The 19,489-nt window shown below is 38.7% G+C and overlaps 1 protein-coding gene across 5 annotated transcripts in view; it reads left to right on the top strand.

Annotated features, from left to right (window-relative positions):
- Nucleotides 1-19,489, top strand: part of ATF7 (activating transcription factor 7) — a 109,560-nt gene that overhangs the window by 13,142 nt on the left and 76,929 nt on the right. For 4 of the 5 annotated variants that reach the window (XM_013987080.3, XM_005652573.4, XM_013987086.3 and 1 more), the window contains exon 2: nucleotides 8,766-8,834. The exons of the other annotated variant lie outside the window; for it this stretch is intronic. In XM_013987080.3, coding sequence (XP_013842534.1) covers nucleotides 8,780-8,834 — 55 coding nt within the window. In that variant the 5' untranslated portion in view covers nucleotides 8,766-8,779. The remainder of the gene's footprint in view (nucleotides 1-8,765; nucleotides 8,835-19,489) is intronic. 5 annotated transcript variants of the gene reach the window in all.

The raw sequence follows: 19,489 nt of genomic DNA, 5'->3' as shown, positions 1-19,489 counted from the left end.
AACCTCCATATGCTGCAGGAAGCAGCCCTAGAAAAGGCAAAAAGAGGAAAAAAAGAAAAAAAAGAAAAAGAAATACCTGTTGAAAATACACAATTGAGTTAGAATTGGGTTTATGAAAAGATATGTTGTCCATTTTTATATCTTCTTTGGGGTGTGTGAGAATAGGTAACTAAGATTCAGGCCATCCTCAATGTGTTGACTCATCTTTGGCCTACTTTTTGGTAACTCTCTACTACATATTTCAATCTGTTAGCAAAGTGCTTTATAAAAGACTAATTGGTATACACTAGTAGAAGTGTATGTGTGTTTTATTAATCCTTTTGGGGCATTTGGTTTACCTACTAATGAAGTAATGTATTAAGCTGTTGTTACGTTAAATAATACTATAGAAAATTACCCCAGAATTTATGAACAGAAATTTCAGCTCCTGGAGTTCCTGTTATGGCTCACCAAGTTATGAACCCAACTAGTATCCATAAGGTGGGGGTTCATACCTGGCCTTGCTCAGTGGGTTAAGGGTCGGGTGTTGCCGTGAGCTGTGGTGTAGGTTGCAGAGGCGGCTTGGATCCAGCATTGCTGTGACTGTGGCATAGGCTGGCTCTCATTCCACCCCTAGCCTGGGAACTTCCATATGCCACAGGTGCGGCCCTAAAAAAAAAGAAAAATGAAAAGAAATTTCAGTTCCTAAATAATCTACTGGCTGGTAAAACTTGAGACTTCTCTGTTTTCTGAGGTTAATGTACCTTCATTATAGTTTCACTGTTCATATGTTTATTAGAAACTTTTCATAAGTCAGTGTTCTAGAGATAATGCAAATCACAATAGCACAGAGTATCTTACGGAGAATAATAGGTTGAGACTGCTATGGTGGAGATTTTGTACTTCTGTTTGTACTCTTTGCTTAGCAGCTGCTAAATTATCTTAGAATCTGTAACTTGGTATCCAAAGCTATGCTCTTGGAAGAGAACTGTTTGTATATAATTTCTTTCTTTTTAATATCACAAGGGAATGGAGCCTGTAGAGCTCTGTTTGAGTGCCGAAAATTTTTTAGCTTGTTTGTAGCTTAGCTGAAAGGCATTCAGTACCTGCTCAGCCTGATTCCATCTCTATTCCCTCTGTGCTGGATGGTCGGGACAACTTCTAAGTGTTTAATATAAGTACTATTCATTGTTAGGGAGCATTTGTGGGAGTCTGAAAATGGGTCTTTGAGGGTAATAAAGGCGGAATTACCTTGAAATGCTTGATTTATCCTGTGTGTCATTCTAAGTTTCCACCATGTCTATTTCTATATGATGCTGTTAGTTTATATTTTTAGAAAGATTTTTTTTTGGTAGTCCATTTTGAACTTAATTTGTCAGTTGGTTCTGTGGTTCTCTTGCTTTGTAGTAGAGAGTGAACAACTTTGTATCATTTGTAAATACCGTACTATTTAGTGCTTTAGAATAATCTGGCAGGTGTTGACTTTTTTTTTAAGTCATACAGATCGGTTTTTTTTTTTTTTTTTTTTTTTTAAATGAAAGTTGCACATGTATTTCAGGTTCTCTCTCTCTCTCTTTTTTTTTTTTTTTCCCTTTTTCACCTCACAGGCAGTATGGAGGAATTTCTGGGCCAGGGATTGAACCTATGCTGCACAGCAGCAACCAGAGCCACAGCGGTGAATACAGGAGCCTCAACCCTCTAGGCCATCAGAGAACTCCCCAGATCAGTATTTTTTATTATTAATATTATAGTCTTTTGATTTATTAAAAGCAACCTGTGATCACTGTAGAAACTTTGGAAAACACTGAAGGTAGAAAAAATAAAATCATCTGGAATAATGGTTACCCAAAGATAACCATTATTAACATTTGATATGAATTCCCTCATCTTGTTCTATGCTTATTATTTTGTTTGATTTTTTTTATAGATTTGGAATTATGGTGCATATGCAATTTTATATCCTGCTTTTTCTCCCCACTTAATGTATAGAATTTTCTCATGTCATTAAATAGCTTTCATAAATGTTATTCTTAACAACTTATAGTCAGTCTATTGTTAGACAGTATCTTAATTTATATTTATCCATTCTTTTTATTTTATTTTTTTTTATCTTTTTTTTTTAAGGGCTGCATCCAAGGCATATGGAGGTTCCCAGGCTAGGGGTCTAATCAGAGCTGTAGCTGCCAGCCTATGCCACAGCCACAGCAACCCGGGATCTGAGCCTCATCTGCAGCCTACACCACAGCTCATGGCAACGCCGGATCCTTAACCCACTGATCTTAGCCGGGGATCAAACTCTCAACCTCATGGTTCCTTTTTTTTTTTTTTGTCTTTTTGCTATTTATTGGGCTGCTCCCGAGGCATATGGAGGTTCCCAGGCTAGGGGTCAAATCGGAGCTGTAGCTGCCGGCCTACACCAGAGCCACAGCAATGCTGGATCCAAGCCGCGCCTGCAACCTACACCACAGCTCACAGCAACGCTGGATCGTTAACCCACTGAGCAAGGGCAGGGACCGAACCCGCAACCTCATGGTTCCTAGTCAGATTCGTTAACCACTGCGCCACGACAGGAACTCCTTTTTTTTGGTTTTTGTTTTTGTTTTTTTGTCAACCTCATGGTTCTTAGTTGAATTCGTTAACCGCTGAGCCACAACGGGAACTCTGGCAAGGCCAGATTCTTTTTTTTTTTTTTTTTGTCTTTTTGCCTTTTCTTGAGCCCCTCCTGCAGCTTATGGAAGTTCCCAGGCTAGGGGTCTAATCGGAGCTATAGCCACCAGCCTACACCAGAGGCACAGCAACAAGGGATACAAGCTGCCTCTGTGACCTACACCACAGCTCACGGCAATGCCGGATCCTTAACCCACTGAACAAGGCCAGGGATCAAACCCACAACCTCATGGTTCCTAGTTGGATTCGTTAACTACTGAGCCATGACAACACGAACTCCCCAAGGCCAGATTCTTAATCCACTGAATGAGGCCAGGGATCAAACCCAAGTCCACATGGATACTAGTCAGGATTGTTACTTCTGAGTCACAATGGGAACGCTTTATCCATTCTTTTTAGGTATTTAATTTAGTTTTTCTTTTTTGTTATGAGTATGATGACTGTGAACAGTTTCCTATGCAAATAGTCCATGTTTCTGGTTTTAGACTCAGAATAAAGTTCTGAAAGAAGAATGATTTGTTCAAAGCATATAAAACATTTTAAGACACTTAGTATAAACATTGCCAGATTGCTTTCCAAAAAGATTGTCCAAATATGTACTCCCCAAAGTTCCTGTTTTTAAGGTGCCCTCTCTGCTGCATCCTTGACTAGCAAGCATACTTGAAAATACTATCTTAACAGTTCTGGTCTAGGTTTTGTTTTCAAGGGTCAATTAAGGGTTAACTTGCCAAATCCTCCCCCCCTCTTTTTTGGCTGCCAATGAACGTTCCCAGGCCACAGCATTGCCGAATATTTAACCACTAAGCTACCAGGAAACAACACCATTTTAACACTCTTACCAATAACTGTAGAACTTCCTCTCTGTTACTTGTATGATAAGAGAAGCATAGAATTGGGAGTTCCTGTGGTGGCTCAGCGGAAACTAATCTCAAAGTATCCATGAGGACGCAGGTACATCCCTGGCCTCGCTCAGTGGGTTAGCCGTGAGCTATGGTGTAGGTTGTAGACACGGCTCAGATCTGGCATTGCTGTGGCTGTGGCGTAGGCCAGTGGCTACAGCTCCAATTCGACCCCTAGCCTGGGAACCTCCACATGGTGCAAGTGTGGCCCTAAAAAGACCAAAAAAAAAAAAAAAAAAAAAAAAAGAAAGAAAGAAAGAAAGAAAAGCATACAGTTGGTCGGGTGTAGTCATATACAGTGCCTCCAGTGTCTCTTAGGCACATAGTAGTTGTGAACATGTATTTAAAATATGTCTTAGGAGTTCCCTTGTGGCGCAGCAGAGTAAGGATTTGACATTGTCACTGCTGAGGCTTAGGTCGCTGCTGGGGCATGGGTACAATCCCTAGCTTGGGAATGCCATGGGTGCAGCCAAAAAAAATGTCTTAAGTATATATAGCTTTAAATACATTAATACCTGCATAGTGGTTGTTTTGTGGACCCAGCAACTTTCTGCAAAACTTGGAAAGATAAGTATAAAATTACAGCAAAATATACTTGAGTATTGACTTCAGATTAAATCAGTAAATATTTATTGAATATCAACTGTTTTATGAGAGGAAAAGTTTCTAGGAGTTTTAAACTAATCTCTATATTCTACCCCATTCCCCTTTTGGTCACAGGTAATACAACCATTTTTTTTTTTATTTGTGGAACTAAGCCATCATTCTTACCTCTTACTTGGCATCTTTCATGCCAAGTGACAAAGATTCTTTGCTTGACCAAACTTGAGTCAGGCTCCTGAACCTTCTTTTAGGCCTGTCTGTTTACTTCTTTGTAAAATCGAGTTTTAGCAAGAATCCTGCTAAGTCAGTTTAGCAAGAGCCTCCCACCCTCAATATCTGATCACTCTCACATCTGATCAGGTTCTTCATCCTCTGCCTGCCCTCCCCCAGGTGATGTATGATCACTTTGGCTTGTCTTCAGCAAGAATCTTGTTAGGTTAGTTTAACCAGAATCCCCCCTACCCATCATGTTTCCTCTTAGTAATTTTCTAGCCACCAACTCCTACCCTGATCCTTGGCTATAAATTCCCACTTGCTTATGCTGTATTCAAAACAGCCTGGTTATACAGTGAGATCTCTTACCCTCTGTTGCAATTTTCCTGAATAAAATCTGTTTTTTACTGCTTTAACTACTGTCCAGCTCTGGTTTTCTTTGGCACAGATGAGTGAAATATTCTTCCTTTTTTTTTTTTTTTTTTTTTTTTGCAAAAGGCTATTATTGTCTTTCTATTTTTATGTCCACTTTGCCTGGCACTTAGTAGTTCCTTAGTAATTTTTTTTGAATGAATGAATGATAGCTAGTGATATTTATGGTATACATGCCCTTTTTATTTTTTGTACTTAGCAGTGTCTGCATTTTGTTATTAGGAATCTACAAACGGGCCATTGGGTATGTTTTTGTACTCTTACCTAAAGTTGGGCCATCTTACTAACATCACTTGGTTACTAAAGAAATAATCATATTAGAGTTCCCTGGTGGCTCGGGGATTAAGGATCTGGCGTTGTCACTGCTGTGGCTCAGTTTCAGTCCCTGACCCGGGAACTTCTACATGCTACGGGCACAGCCAAAAAAAAAAAGAAGTAATCATATTACACCCAGGTCCAGAGAACTGACTTTGTAGACCTCACTGACAGGCTCTATCCTCATTTAAAAAAAAAAAAAAAAAAAAAAAGATATACATATATACATACAAAGAGAATCAGTTTTCTTACTTACATATTGACCATTTTAGGGTATACTTCAGGCCCTGACAAAACTGTTTAAGGATTTTATGAAATTACCTCAGTTTTTAAAAATCATTCTGTAAACCTTGGGTTTTCTTCACTTCTTTGCCAGCATTAACATAACTTTCTATCTTTTAAGTAAACACCAATTTGATAATCATTTATGCCTTCTGGTGAGTGAGTTCATGAGCTTTTTCTTTGGCCAACTTGGCCCCTTGGACAGCCTTTTTACGAATCTTTGTTTTCCTGTTCTAAGATCTCCACTGAGAGCATTTTACTTTTCCTTGGAAGTGTCTCTAAATGTATATATCCCCTGCCTGTCATTTATCGCTTAGTTCTATAAAATACTTGAGTTTCATCCTGAAGAATAGATTGAGAAACAGACAGTGGACTTGAGTGCCATGTCTAGATACATGATCTACTTGTCAAGCAGGACAGTTAAAAATGGGCTGTGAGTTAAAGTCTAGTGAATAGCAGCATCGTTTATTCAAGATTTCACCTTTTGTCTTAGTCTCTTTATACTACAAAAATGTGTTGCTGTTTGTTTTTGTGAAGGCATCAGTTTGACCTCTCATAATTAAAGATTTAAGTATCAAATAGAAATAAGCAATGGCATTCTGTGTATGTAGCAATTGATACAGCAGACTGAAAGTGAAAAAAAAGGTTTTTTTTAAGATATTAACTGGAACTTCTTTTTAAGTGGGGAGACAGATCACTATTGTTAAATATTTAATTTCTCAAAAAGACATCACTTTAAAAGCAAGTATGATGGGAAATGAAAAGGCACAAGAGATTGAGGGAATGATTTATGAATAATGGTAGGTGTTTAGGAAAGAGGGCCTTCTTCCTCCCATTGTGATCTCCCTTTGGTGAAAATGGCAAAACAAAAGCCAGCAAAATGGGAAGGAAGCAGGAAATCCTAGTTAGTGGCTGTCAGATTTGAATATTTAAGAGCCATGAAAATACTTGCTTCTGTTACATTTTAATGCTTTCCCCCAAACTTTTTTTTGCCTTTTTTTTCTTTTAGAAAGTCATGATTTTTTCATCTCAATTTCCTAGTAAGGATGTGGCGAAATAAAATTTGAAGCCATATATTATGATGTGATTGTGCAAAACCAAGTCAAATTTTGAATTCTGTGTTTTGAGGAAAACCATTCCAGAATATATTTAATTGCTTCCTATGCCAGTGCTGTCCTACTCTCCAGCCAAGACCTTTTTCTTCCTCCAAATAGGTAGAAAACAGGAAATTCAGCCTCAAAAAACAGAACTAAGGTAAAACTAAGGAATCCAGCCTGGTCTTTATGTTATATCTGCTCTAGCCCTTGTAGTTTATACTTCCTGGTTGAAAATATGTTAGAGGATCTTGTTGAAATAAAATTCTCATTTAGCGATTATGTTAGGAAAGCAGGTTCTGGGACCAGGAAGTGAAATTACCTCCAGCACAGCAATTGTTAGGAATTTTTCCAGAGATCAGTTGCTTTCCAGAAATGTTCTGAATTTTTAGCCATAATGGCATTGGTCTTTACATGTATTTACTGTTATGTACTTGTATTTATTTTTTGTACTCTGTTGTAGTTCCAGAAAGTGCTAAAAAATCACCATGTATTTAAAATAAACAAACAAACCAGAAAACCCCCTTGTCCTGGGGCTATGTGAAGAATAAAGCTCTCATTTTCCCCGTACCCAGTCATCAGCTTGAGCTGGCCTCTCCCAGGAACAGAATTTATTGAAGCAATTTATCCTGGCTAAATGTGATATAAATCTGTGTACACCTATGTATATACAGGCGCTCTTCCATTACAGCACTGCTGCAGCATCAGTTTCCTTCATGGGTAGACCCTGTTCCTATCACACTGAAAGATGACTAAGAAGCCCTTTCTATTTTATGGGACACCCCACAATTTTAAACACCGATTAGTTGTGGAATTACTGATCAGACTACCAGAAATACGCGTTTCCAACCCCAGAGTGAGTCTTAAGAGAGCAGGAGAGATGTTACCTCTGCCCTCTGAGTTTTAAGCATGGTTTTCTGATTGCCAGATTCAGTCTAGCACTTTAGCATTTTATTTTAATGCAGACCTGACTGAGATTAACCTGACATTTTCATTTATCTGAAATTTGGTTACAGTTCTGAAGTGATTTCTAGGTATATTCAAATTGTAGTTCTTCCTCTTTCATCTTCCCTCGTTCATATTCTTTCATACTGCTTTCTGTGTTGTGGAAGGACCTTTGAAAATGTCCTTTAGGTGTTAATTTTATGATGACTATTTTTGTGTCCCTCCTCTTTTTTTCTCTCTCACCCTTCCAAAATACGGTTTATCTTTTAGGAATATTTTTACTGTGATTTGCATTTCTAATCCTTATCCATCTCTACCTCTATTTTTATTCCTAGTTGGGATGTGAGAAATTTCCCCAACACATTCACTTGGAATTACTGCTCTTTGACAAGGAATTTCGATCAACATTTCAAGAGTTTAACTTCAATAATTAAAAAAACAACCACAGTATAAACCCTGTTAAATTCTTCAGAGAAACAGAGGATAGATGGTGATGCCTTTTAGTGCCATTTCTTTTATCCCCTGCAGCAGCACACATCTGTTGGCTGCAACAGAGCAGCCCAAGAACTCTGGCCGAGAGCAGCACAAACAGCCGGAACATATTCACCCAGTAAACCCCCAAAGAGTCGACATTTGTTTTATTGCTGCTTTTAAAAACCTAGCCATAAATAGAATCAGAGGGGGAAGGGTACTGATATTTCTCCATTTGCCACAGATGATTGGTGGGGGAAGAAGGAGGCTCCCTGTGGGGAGAGAAGGGTTTTATTTTTATTTTTTTATTAATGAAAATCATTTCCCATGTAGCCCAATAGGATGGGTGCTTTGTTTTCTTTGGCAATAATCTGGGATAAACGGCCCTTGCCAACAGTCTTGTAGTTTATACACCAGGGAGCCAGATTATGGCCCTGTAAAATGGAGCACCCCTCCTATAATCCCTTAATTAATTAAATGACAAATTTTGGTCTTCTCTAGTTCAGAAATATGGCTTCCGCATCGAGCGTTCAGTGGATTTATTGACGTAGGGAACTGCACTGGTTGTAATTCAGCAGACTGGAGAAGTATGTTATATATACTGTAGCAGAAAGAGGGAAAATCTACAAAAGGCTTGAAATTTCATGACTACTTAGGTCTACATTTTTCTAATTAAACTTCTCAATTGAGGCACAGTAGATCATATGCCACCTGTCTAATGGGTCTCCCCAAAGTAGCCGGTGTTTATAGCTTTGATAGACGGCATTCTTGGAACACCTGTTTCTAGGCTTGATATTTTTGAAGCGCCCCCCCCCCAACTCCAGCGTATTTAACATAACTTTTCCCCCTACCTCCCCCTCCTCAGCTCCGCTCTGCTTTATGAAATATGGGAGACGACAGACCGTTTGTGTGCAATGCCCCGGGCTGTGGACAGGTACGTTTACAATATACTTTATTGTGAATGTCTCGTTGTGAATCAAAGTGGCTGTTTTATCACTAAGGCAAAGAGTTTAAAGCCGGTGTTTTACGTGATCACTGGAGGTAATCAGATCAGAGGATTTGCAGTGTGTAAATCCAAGTTATGAGGAAGTGTAGGCACTCTACCCTAATGAAATCTGCCTTGCTCTCTTTCATATTGTTATTCTACTGGTGTTTGTTTCCCAACACACACTGTTGAGGAATACATGTTGCTCTTGCCTCTTTTCTAAAGCTATTTATATAAATACAAAGCAAGTTTAAAAATACCTTCTCTTCAACCTTCATGGATATAAAAGTCTGCTCAACATATTTGGATGGGCAGCTGAAAATGTACCCATTCAGCGGGGACCTCAAATTTCCAGAATCTGTTTTGAATTTTTCACTTAAGAAAAAAAGGTGTTTCTTTTGACCACTGATCTAGAAAAATCATTATTCGCAGCTAAGGCAAATATCCATCTAGGAAAGACAAATCCAACATAGAAACTGATCTCACAGCAGTCACACAGCTACAAGATTTCTCGGCTATTTTCACCAGCTGGTGCCATGAAATGACTTGTTCTGTGTGTCAGCTGCCATGTTATTGTTTGTATACATGTACATTATATGTCAAATGTTTTTCACCATATACTTTTTAAATAAAGTAATTGTGTTGAAACTGCTTTTTTAATTTTTTATTTTGCACCTTCTTAACTCTTATTCCTAGACCCTCCCCTTTTGCCATGTCCAACAAAGGATGAAGAAAGGAATACAAAGGGAGTTCCCAGGTGGCTCAGTAGGTTAAGGATCCAGCATTGTCACTGCTGTGGCCCTGGTTACTGCCGTGGCTCTGGTTTGATCCCTGGTCTAGGAACTTCCACATGCCACGGGTGGAGCCAAAAAAAAAGAAAGGAATACAAAGAAAGTTTTATTCAAGAAAAATTTTATTCACCTTCATTAAGGTGAATCATAAAGTTGATTTTATGGAACCAGAAGGGTTGAATTTTTATTCAGTTAGGAGTATGTCATGTGACTGTCCAGTGACACTCGCTGGTAGTGTGTGAGATTACAGACTAGTTCTATGAAACATTGTAAATACTTAGAGAAGGATAAAAAGAAGAGAGAGTTAAGTTCCAGAGATTCCTAAGAATTGGAATTTGAGAGGTGGATGAGATGGGGTTGGTGACAAGCAGTGGGCAAAAGGATGATTCCAAATTCCCTTCAATGCTGAGAATTTCATAAAAGACTGAAAAAGCCATTATATTCTGAAGTATTTAGGGTTTATTTCCTTCCTTCTCAAAGTTTTCAACTTTATTTTTTGTTGACTGCATGTTTTCCCCATATGGTTTATATTTTATATATATATTTTTATAATAAAAGTCACTTGGGAAAATAGAATAAATTTGTTTCACTTTTTAGGCAGCTTTATTCAGCACAATCTCAATCTGATTCCTTCAAATTTTTGTGTGTGAATTTGTTGATAATAGTACTTAATGTGACTCCCATAATTGACATCTGGTACCCTTTTTACTTATCTTACTTACTTTAAAAATCTGCATTTTTGGTGAAAAGATTTATTTTTTTCTGTACTTATGTTTGTTTTACTTCACTTATTATTTTAGCTGCTTAGTGTCTATCTTATATGTCATATGCTTACCACTACTCAGACAAGGACTTAAAAAAATAAAAATGGAAAAAAAAGTAAATAGAAATGGATGATAAAAATAAAGAACTACATAGGAAGGAGTTCCTGTCATGGCGCAGAGGAAATGAATCCACCTAGGAACCGTGAGGTTGCGGGTTCAATCCCTGCCCTTGCTCAGTGGGTTAAGGATCCAGCATTGCTGTGAGCTGTGGTATAGGTCGCAGACGTGGCTCGGATCCCTCATTGCTGTGGCTCTGGCGTAGGCTGACAGCAAAGCTCCGATTAGACCCCTAGCCTGGGAACCTCCATGTGCCGTAGGTGGGGCCCTAAAAAGAAAAAAGACAAAAAATAAAAAAAGGAAAGAAAGGAATACATAGGAAAAGCAGGTCTTCTACCTGGCTCTCTGAGGTAGAAATGTATAAATAGGGTTTTTTGAGGCTGTCTTATCAGAAAACAGTAGTTTTCACTGAAATTTGTGAGATCCCAGAAGGATTTTGTGTTTGTTTCTTTTAGATATGAAAACAGGGACTTTCTACTTTGGTTCCTTCATATTTTGTCCGGTTCTGTTTAACATAAACCTTTCCTACCCCTGCTTCTCCCTCCCATTTCTGAATTGTTTATTGGTATTTGGCTCTTAAGATTCATTTTAACTTCTAGCCTGGGTCCCTAAGGCTTTTTCCCCTCAGGGAGATTGTTACCTTCTTTTGGATTCAAGGTATTTGTTTCATAGAAAAAAGAAAGGATGAGAAGCTACTTTAAGGCTTTGAGGTAGCATGCTTTATCCCTTTACCTCCTTTGTTTCTTTTGTTTGTTTTGTTGTTGTTGTTGTTTGACTTTTTTTGCTTTTTTTTTTGCTTTTTTAGGGCCGCACCTGCGGCATATGGAGGTTCCCAGGCTAGGGGTATAATTGGAACTGTAGTCGCCAGCCTACACCAGAGCCACAGCAACTCAGGATCCGAGCTGCATCTGCGACCTACAGGACAGTTCATGGCAACGCCAGATCCTTAACCCACTGAGTGAGGCCAGGAATCGAACACGCAACCTCATGGTTCTTAGTTGGATTCATTTCTGCTGCACCATGACAGGAACTCCGACTTTTTTTCCTTTTTAAAAAATTTATTTTTCATACTCTTTTCCATTATGTTTTTAAAAAATTTCCACTTTTTAAAATTGCAGTACAGTCGATTTATAATATTGTGTTAATTTCTGCTGTATAGCAACATGTTTCAATTATATATTCTTTAAAGTTTTATTTTTTTAATGAAATTATGGTTGATTCCTTTACCTCCTTTGCATGTCAAAACTTTAGCGTCATGTGAGATCGTAGTTCTTTAGTTATGTGTAGTCTCCTTCCAATTTTCTCCCAATATCTAATAACAAATAACTCTAGAGTGGAATCTATGCAGGATTTTCTGTGATTGCTTTATGTTATAGGAAATAGTGAAAAATAGGGCAGAGAAGATATACTTGTAAAATAAAGTTCCTTTGACTTGTCATCCCAACTTCCTTATATCTCTTGAAAATTGTTTCATTCTGGAATCACCTTGAGGCCTTCAAGTCTATTTATAATCAACTATCATTGATTCAGATTCTTTACTGAAGAAATGGTAGACTAATAAAAAAGCTGTATAAATTCCGGGAGGGGTAATAAGGACCATGATAATTTTTGCAAGGCGTATTTAGAACGCACTGCCATAGAAGTCTCAAAAATCAGTGGCTTCTCCCAGTTAGAGGAAGAAGGAATGACAGCAAATTATAAATGAAGAGACTTATCCACACACACACACACACACACGCACAAACAGCCAACAGGAACTGTAGGAATGTTGCATTATTTAAATATTCTCTGCCTAGACTCAGAAATCATCTTACGCCTTAATATTAAGGGAAGGTGAAAGGAAAATTCACCTAAAATAGACTAGTGGATTATGCTCTCCACCATATAATCAAAACCACAGGGCTTTCAATGGATACGTAAACATGTTTTGGTTGCTAGGTCTTTAATGGCTGTTATTTTTGGATTCTGTTCATGATCCACTTCCCAACAGTAAGTCTGATGTGACACAGCTGAGTTCTAAATATGCTACATGTACTTTTTAAAAAAAGATGGCTGCTGAAGGTTGTGTTCTTTGCATTATTATTTGAAAAGACAGGTGATGGGGGTTTTTTTGGTTTTGTTTTTTTTTTTTTGAGCTTTCTCATTCCTTTTCTCTTGTTGAGTCTCTGTTTCTCTTGAGGCCTCATCACTCTCATGAAGAGGAACTCGGAGAAAGAAATATCCTTGCTAATACTTCTGTATGGAATGTGGTAGCAGGAATAGTTACTAGAGCTGCCTCTAGAGAATGGGTTAGTGTTAAGGCAACAGAGCCCCAGATACCCTCTGGTAAAGGACTGGTTGAATTTGAGTTGTATGGATCTGAGAAGTGTTTGTAAGATAGGATCTATTTTAAAACATTATGACTATAAAATAGCTTTGCCTCTGTGTTATTAAAATAATAGAAATACAGTTTCGTGCTGAGTCTAGAAAGTCTTTAAGTTTTTAATACTTTTAAAGGCACTTTTACTTGAAGGTGGATTATGAACTTCTATTGCATGTGGAAGCAGGAAAAATTACTGTGTCTGTGTCAGTAATCTTGAATTTGAGATGTTATTTCATTTGGATACAATTAGATAACTTACCTATTAGATGCTTTTTGTTCAATTTTTATTACCAGGAATCAACAATTTCCATATTTCTCTACCTCCCTCTCAGTTACATGACACTGGTTTGCAATACAAATTATGCAGATTTAAGTCATCCTTCTGGTTACCATAACCAGTCTTTGAGCAGAAGCTGGTTGTGTAAGCTTATTACTTAGAATGTCTTATTTCCTTAAGAACAGGAACACATTTCCTCTGAGGAGATGCTATTAATGGATGGGTAGAATCATCCCATTTTTAGCCATTGAGAAAGGTTTCTATCATAACCACTCAGTATCAAGTCTGTTCTCTTAAGGAAAAATCCTTTGATTGTTTCTCTGTCCAGTGTGTCCCTGAGGGGCTGTTACTCTCCGCCCCCTGCCCCCAGGATATCTACTACCAGATCTTTTCTTCTCCCAGAGGACATGTAGATACAGGTTGAGGTTCTGTTCAGATCTTTCTGGGACATGAAACATGTAACTAGCTCATAGACCTCAGGGGCCTGCTTTCCCTTCCTAAGGCCAGGAGTAGCAGTCGAGCCCTAGTTGTGGTGGGACGGAGGGCAGCTTCTTTACTTCCTTATCTTGTCATATAATAGGAATAATGTTTATGGTGCTGTAGTCCTGGCTTCACTTGGCATTTAACCAACCTCCAATGCTGTTTATTGCTTTGTATCCTCTGCCTCCATGAACATTATCCCTTAAATCTCTATTGCTTTGTAATATATGAGGCAACAAATAGCTTCTATGATTGGTTAAATGCCGGCATGCTACAAAGGTGTATGTTTTATTGCCTATATAACACAGATCTGTAGAGATTATTCGTGTTATCCTAGCCCTCCCATTAAATGGGTCATACTGGTACAATGGGACTCTGGATTTTTAATTCTGTCCCTTTAGCAAGTTCCCATAGTAGCTGGCATTGGCACAAAAGAAAACTGAGGAAGAATGCTTGGTGTTGATTACTAATTCTTTATGGTAAGGGAGCATCTTGAATTGGAGAATAATATGAGAAGAAATGGCTTTGGTGAATAAATTCTATTTGTGGAGATATGTGCTATCTTTACATGCTTCGACAGGTGAGGACAGTTTCAGGCACACAAATAAGCCTTTCTTCCTTACCCCCTGCCAAGAGTTTAAAAAAATTCAAATTTTTATTTAATAATTCATATTTCATTCAATAATTCATCCAGTTCCCATCTGGTAAGAGAGCCTACATGCTGTCAGGCAGCTGAAAATACACCGCATTATATACAGTTAGGCCAAATGCCCTGTTTTTTTTTGTAATATGTTGATTTTGCAGTAACTTTTAATCTACTCTGTGTATGCCGAGGTTTTATATAATTTTGTGATAGAAATATACCACTGTTATGCATAGTAAAGAAAAAATTGGGACTAGAATTAAAAATATATATATAGTCATGTTAAAAAAGATGAATTAGACCCAAGTTTTTTGTTTGTTTGTTTGTTTTTTGGCTTTTTAGGGCCACACTGGTGACATATGGAAGTTCCCAGGCTATGGGTTAAATCAGAACTGCAGCTGCCGGCCTACACCACGGACCAGGATTGCCAGATCCGAGCCGTGTCTGCAACCTATGCCACAGCTCACGGCAACACCAGATTCTTAACCCACTGATCAAGGCCAGGGATTGAACCTGCATCCTCATGGATGCTAGTTGGATTTGTTACCTCTGAGCCAAGAACTCCTGTCTTTTTTTTTTTTTTTTTTAATTAATTTTTTTGAGCCATGCCCACAGCGTGTGGAATTTTGAACCTGCTCCCATAGCAGTGTCAACGCTGGATCTTTTAACCTGCAGAGCCACCAGAGAACTCTATAAACCCAATTTTTTTTTTAATGTCAGATCTGGCATTCTTGACACTTGCCCTTAGAACCATGTGGTTGGTTATTTTAGTTTTTCGTGTTATATTTATTATTATGTCACTAAGAACATAATAGATTAGCTGTGAGCTATGGTGGAGGTCGCAGATGCGGCTCGGATCTGGTGTTGCTGTGGCTGTGGTGTAGGCTGGCAACTACAGCTCCGATTAGACCTCCATATGCCGTGGGTGCGGCTCTGAAAAAAAAAAAGGACGAGACAAAAAAAAAAAAAAGATAAAAAGCATCCCTGCTCCAGTCTGCCCCCACCTCCCCCCCAAAAAAGGGTATATGAGCCTAATTGGAGCTATAACCAAGAAATTAAGGTGAATATTTTCAGTTATTCACTCTTGTTTGCCTTGAGTATGACTTAATATTTGGAATGGGAGCCCAGAAACTGTTCTCAGAACATTCCTGGTAGAAGAAAAAAACACTCTGTCTTTGTAGCTACTTCATCCTAAATCAGGAGAAGGGGCTTTTCGTAATCCCTTCTTTTACAACCTGCTGAGTTTATAAAGCACCTTCTGGATCTGAGAGCCTGTCCTTCATTAGTCCCTCTTTTGCCACCCCTGCAAAACCATATACATAGAGCTAGATTGTTAACTTTCAAGATATTGTCATTATTATATATAGAATTCTTCATTCTTTTATCAAATATTCTTCCAGTTAATGCAGCAGATTGAAGAACAGCCAGTGTGCTCCCTCTGTCTGGTTAGCGTGTTTCTTTAATGCAGATTGACTTGCTCAGCAGTCGCATTTTGTCTGAAGCCCTTGTTAAGGCCTACTCTGTATGTGGATTCATAACACATCTGTGTGTACATCTACGGCGCTGTATAAATAATAATAAGTAATCACCAGATGGCCTATAACTGCTCCTCTGGACCCGCTGGGTCTCTTGAAGCTGTTAGGAGAGTCTTCTGGTGTTTTGCTGGGGAAAACTTGTCATAGATTTATTTCTAAAAAAATTCAAACTCACAACTGGGTGTTTAGGACTAGATATTGCTGTCTGTGTTGTAAATATTTAACAGGCTTTGTACAGTGACAAGTAAAAGCGCCATTACTAACTGCACACAGTGGCTGTGGAGCTCCTCTTCCCTCCCAGCCATTTAGAAAGGAAACAAAATGCCGATAAATTGTGCATTATGAACAAGATGCAAGAGATGCTCTCTGGAAGCTCTTTCATAGGAGAAGAAAGAGGAAGAACTTCAATGTTCTGCTCAAAGAATGTACCTGGGCAAACCTCATCTTTTTAACTATATATATATATATGTTATTGATTTAAATAAAGCACAGTGCCCCTTTTAAATTGGACTTTATGACATAAGAAAAGCCCCTTCAGCTGGGGTTCGGGCAGAGCCAGGTTTTGATCTTAGAGTCTTTATAACTAAATGGTAAATCCCTTTGAAAGAGTTACAGTTGCAAGTGTTAGTAAACACTTAGCTAAATTTCTGATGTTTGATTACGTACAAAAATTTAAGACGTATTGCTTGTCAGTATTATTTATAGAGCAAAACATCTTTATTTTTGACCTTTTCATTCATTTTTTCTAAAAAGTGTTATATATTTTGTTTCAGAGGGAAAATACTCTTCTGATTTAGCCTGCTTATAATTTTCTGTGCTATATTTTGTTATTATTAATCTCCTTGCTTCAGTACCTATTCTGGGGTACTTGCTTGATACAGCAATGCATGTCTTTGAAAGTCAAAATAAAACTGATTTCCTCTAGATGTTAGTGTTTTTTTAATCTTTGTTTACCATAAGATAATATAAAAAAGGCTTTAAACAAGTTGGGTATCTTTTAATTCTCAAGCCTGATTTTCTTTTGTCTCTTGAGGGTGGAATCTATTTAACCACAGAGGGACTGTCCTATAAATCATAGCACGTGTCTGTTACTTTCAAGTTAGGATGTGTAGAAAGCTTTTCTCTTTTAAAATCTCATCCTGAGGAAATGACATACAAATTGTGAGGGAGAAATGCTGCTCTTTAGTTTATTATAGATAGATTTTTGCATTTTAAGTTTTCTTTTAAAATTATGAGGTTAAGGAAAGGATTTCAAGAAGGAAAGCATCATGGAGAAAAGATGGAAGCTTTGGGATATATCTCCTTGTAATGGTGCCTTTGTGTTTTTATTTTGAAATTTCTTTGTGCAGTGAAATATGCTACTTATGATTGTGCTTTGGTAAGAATCTGTACTATTTTCAATTGTCATGTGAAAGTACAGAGAGAATGAGAATGAATTTTGTGAAATTAGCCCATTCCCAGTCTGGCATACCATGTGCCCTATGTAGATGCTGATTCTGCCAGCAGATTGAAGAGCCGAACCAACTTCTGCTCTAAAGACTAAAATTGCCAGCCATCATTCCAGCTTTTGAATCTTGTTGTTCACATCGATGGTGTCAGATTTTGAGCATAGTTCTGTCGTTCGATCTCAGCTGGGATTGCAATTCATTGGGTTGGAAGGAAAGACTTCCTTTTTGTCTTTGAAAAAGTTGTAGCTCTGCAGGGAAAGTCAGCAGAATAAATCTGCAGCCTTGCTGTGTCCTTTGAGTCATTGTAGAAAGCTGAGTGCTCTGTTCAGCATTCAGCAGATTGGCTGTCAGAGTTGCAGCTCTGCTTATCGGATACATAATCTCTCTAAGAGCCATTTATGTTATTCCAGAGAGAATCATCCTGTGGCAAAAGGAACGCCTCTTTTCTCCTCTCAGGGGTCAGATCTTCTTGTGATACAGGGCAATTATCCCTGGATTTTCCTGAAAAATACCTCAGTCTACTACAAAGATTGGCACAAGCACAGGTTGCCGACTTGGTTACAGTGACGAGCTCTGATTTCTTAGCCACAGGGAGAGGCATCAGGGTGACACTCGTAAGTATGCCAGAGGCTTAATGGTAGTGATTTTTCTGCTGAGTGTTTCAGTGCCCCATATAAGCTTGGCTTCTCTTCTCTTTCTCTGAGGGAGATAACATTTGCTTTAGTATTTTGCACACCAGTCACTATAAAAATGCTGTGAGAGTTGTCTTTCTCTCCTCTCCCTTCTTCAAGTCTCTTGTCTTAAGTTACTGTCCTCCAGTTTGCAATCAGTCCCTATGGTCTTAATTTTTTATTTTTTGTTTTCCTCTTGTACTGCTTATCTTGGCTCTTATTAGTCATTTTACCTGGTGGGGATTATTAACCAGTATTTCCTCTATTTTAAAAAAAATTGGAGTTCCCTGGTGGCTCAGTGGGTTAAGGCTCTGCCATTTTCACTGCTGTGGCTGTGATTATAGCTGTGGTACAGGTTCAGTCCATGGCCTGGGGAACTTCTGCGAGCCATAGGTGTGGCTTAATTTTTTTAGAGCAGTTTTACATTTACAGAAATATTAAGAGCAAAGTATGGAGAGTTTCCATATACCCCCTACCCCTTTTCCACCCCCAGCCCCTCTCATCTTGTATTAGTGTGGTACATTTGTTACAACTGATAAGTCAATATTGAGACATTATTATTAATTTAAGTCCATAGTTTACTTTAGGATTCATTCTTTGTGTTATACATTGCGTGGGTTTTGGCAAATGTATAGTAACACAGATCCTCCATTACAGTGTACAGAATAGTTTCACCGCCTTAAAAACCCCCATTTGCTCCACCTATTCATCCTCCCATCCCATCCCAGCCCCTGGTAATCCCTGATCTTTTTACTGTCTTCATAGTTTTGCCTTTTCCAGAATGTCATATAGTTAGAATCATGCAGTCCTCTAGTTTTTTAAAGTCAGGAGCGGATAACAATGTGAGGGAGATTAGTCGGAGAAGGGAGGAGAGAAAATTAGGACATGTGAGGTCACAGCTTTGAGGTCCCTCTAAAAGTGCAAGAGTCAATCTAAGGAGATTTAGGTGGCAGCCCTTTCTTGTCTACTGGGAATGTCTCTGTTGTCAAAGGATTTGGCTTGCCCGGTGACAGTTTTGTTTTTGTTTTTGTTTTGTTTTTTTTGTCGTTGTTATTGTTGTTGTTGTTGTTGTTGCTATTTCTTGGGCCACTCCCGTGGCATATGGAGGTTCCCAGGCTAGGGGTCGAATCGGAGCTGTAGCCACTGGCCTACGCCAGAGCCACAGCAACGCGGGATCCGAGCCGCGTCTGCAACCTACACCACAGCTCACGGCAATGCCGGATCGCTAACCCACTGAGCAAGGGCAGGGACCGAACCCGCAACCTCATGGTTCCTAGTCGGATTCGTTAACCACTGCACCACGACGGGAACTCCTCGGTGACAGTTTTAATGGTTCTAGGTATGGGAACAGGTCAAGATGAACGCTGAATGGACTATATCTGGAGGTCAAGGTATTAGGGTTGAGCAAGACAAGAGGAAGTAAAGCCCGTGATCCTTTTTCTTTTGTTGAAGTTGAAGATCATAAAGTCCCTTCTCCTTTTCTTCCTTGGGCAGCCTTGTATGTGATTGAAAAAAA

Source organism: Sus scrofa, chromosome 5, assembly GCF_054392235.1.
Source record: "Sus scrofa isolate SSC_HxYL_T2T_F1_AM1 chromosome 5, Sscrofa_HxYL_maternal_Yorkshire_Landrace_v2.0, whole genome shotgun sequence".
In the NCBI taxonomy this organism is placed as follows: domain Eukaryota; kingdom Metazoa; phylum Chordata; class Mammalia; order Artiodactyla; family Suidae; genus Sus; species Sus scrofa.
This window is presented reverse-complemented; position numbering and strand designations above follow the sequence as displayed.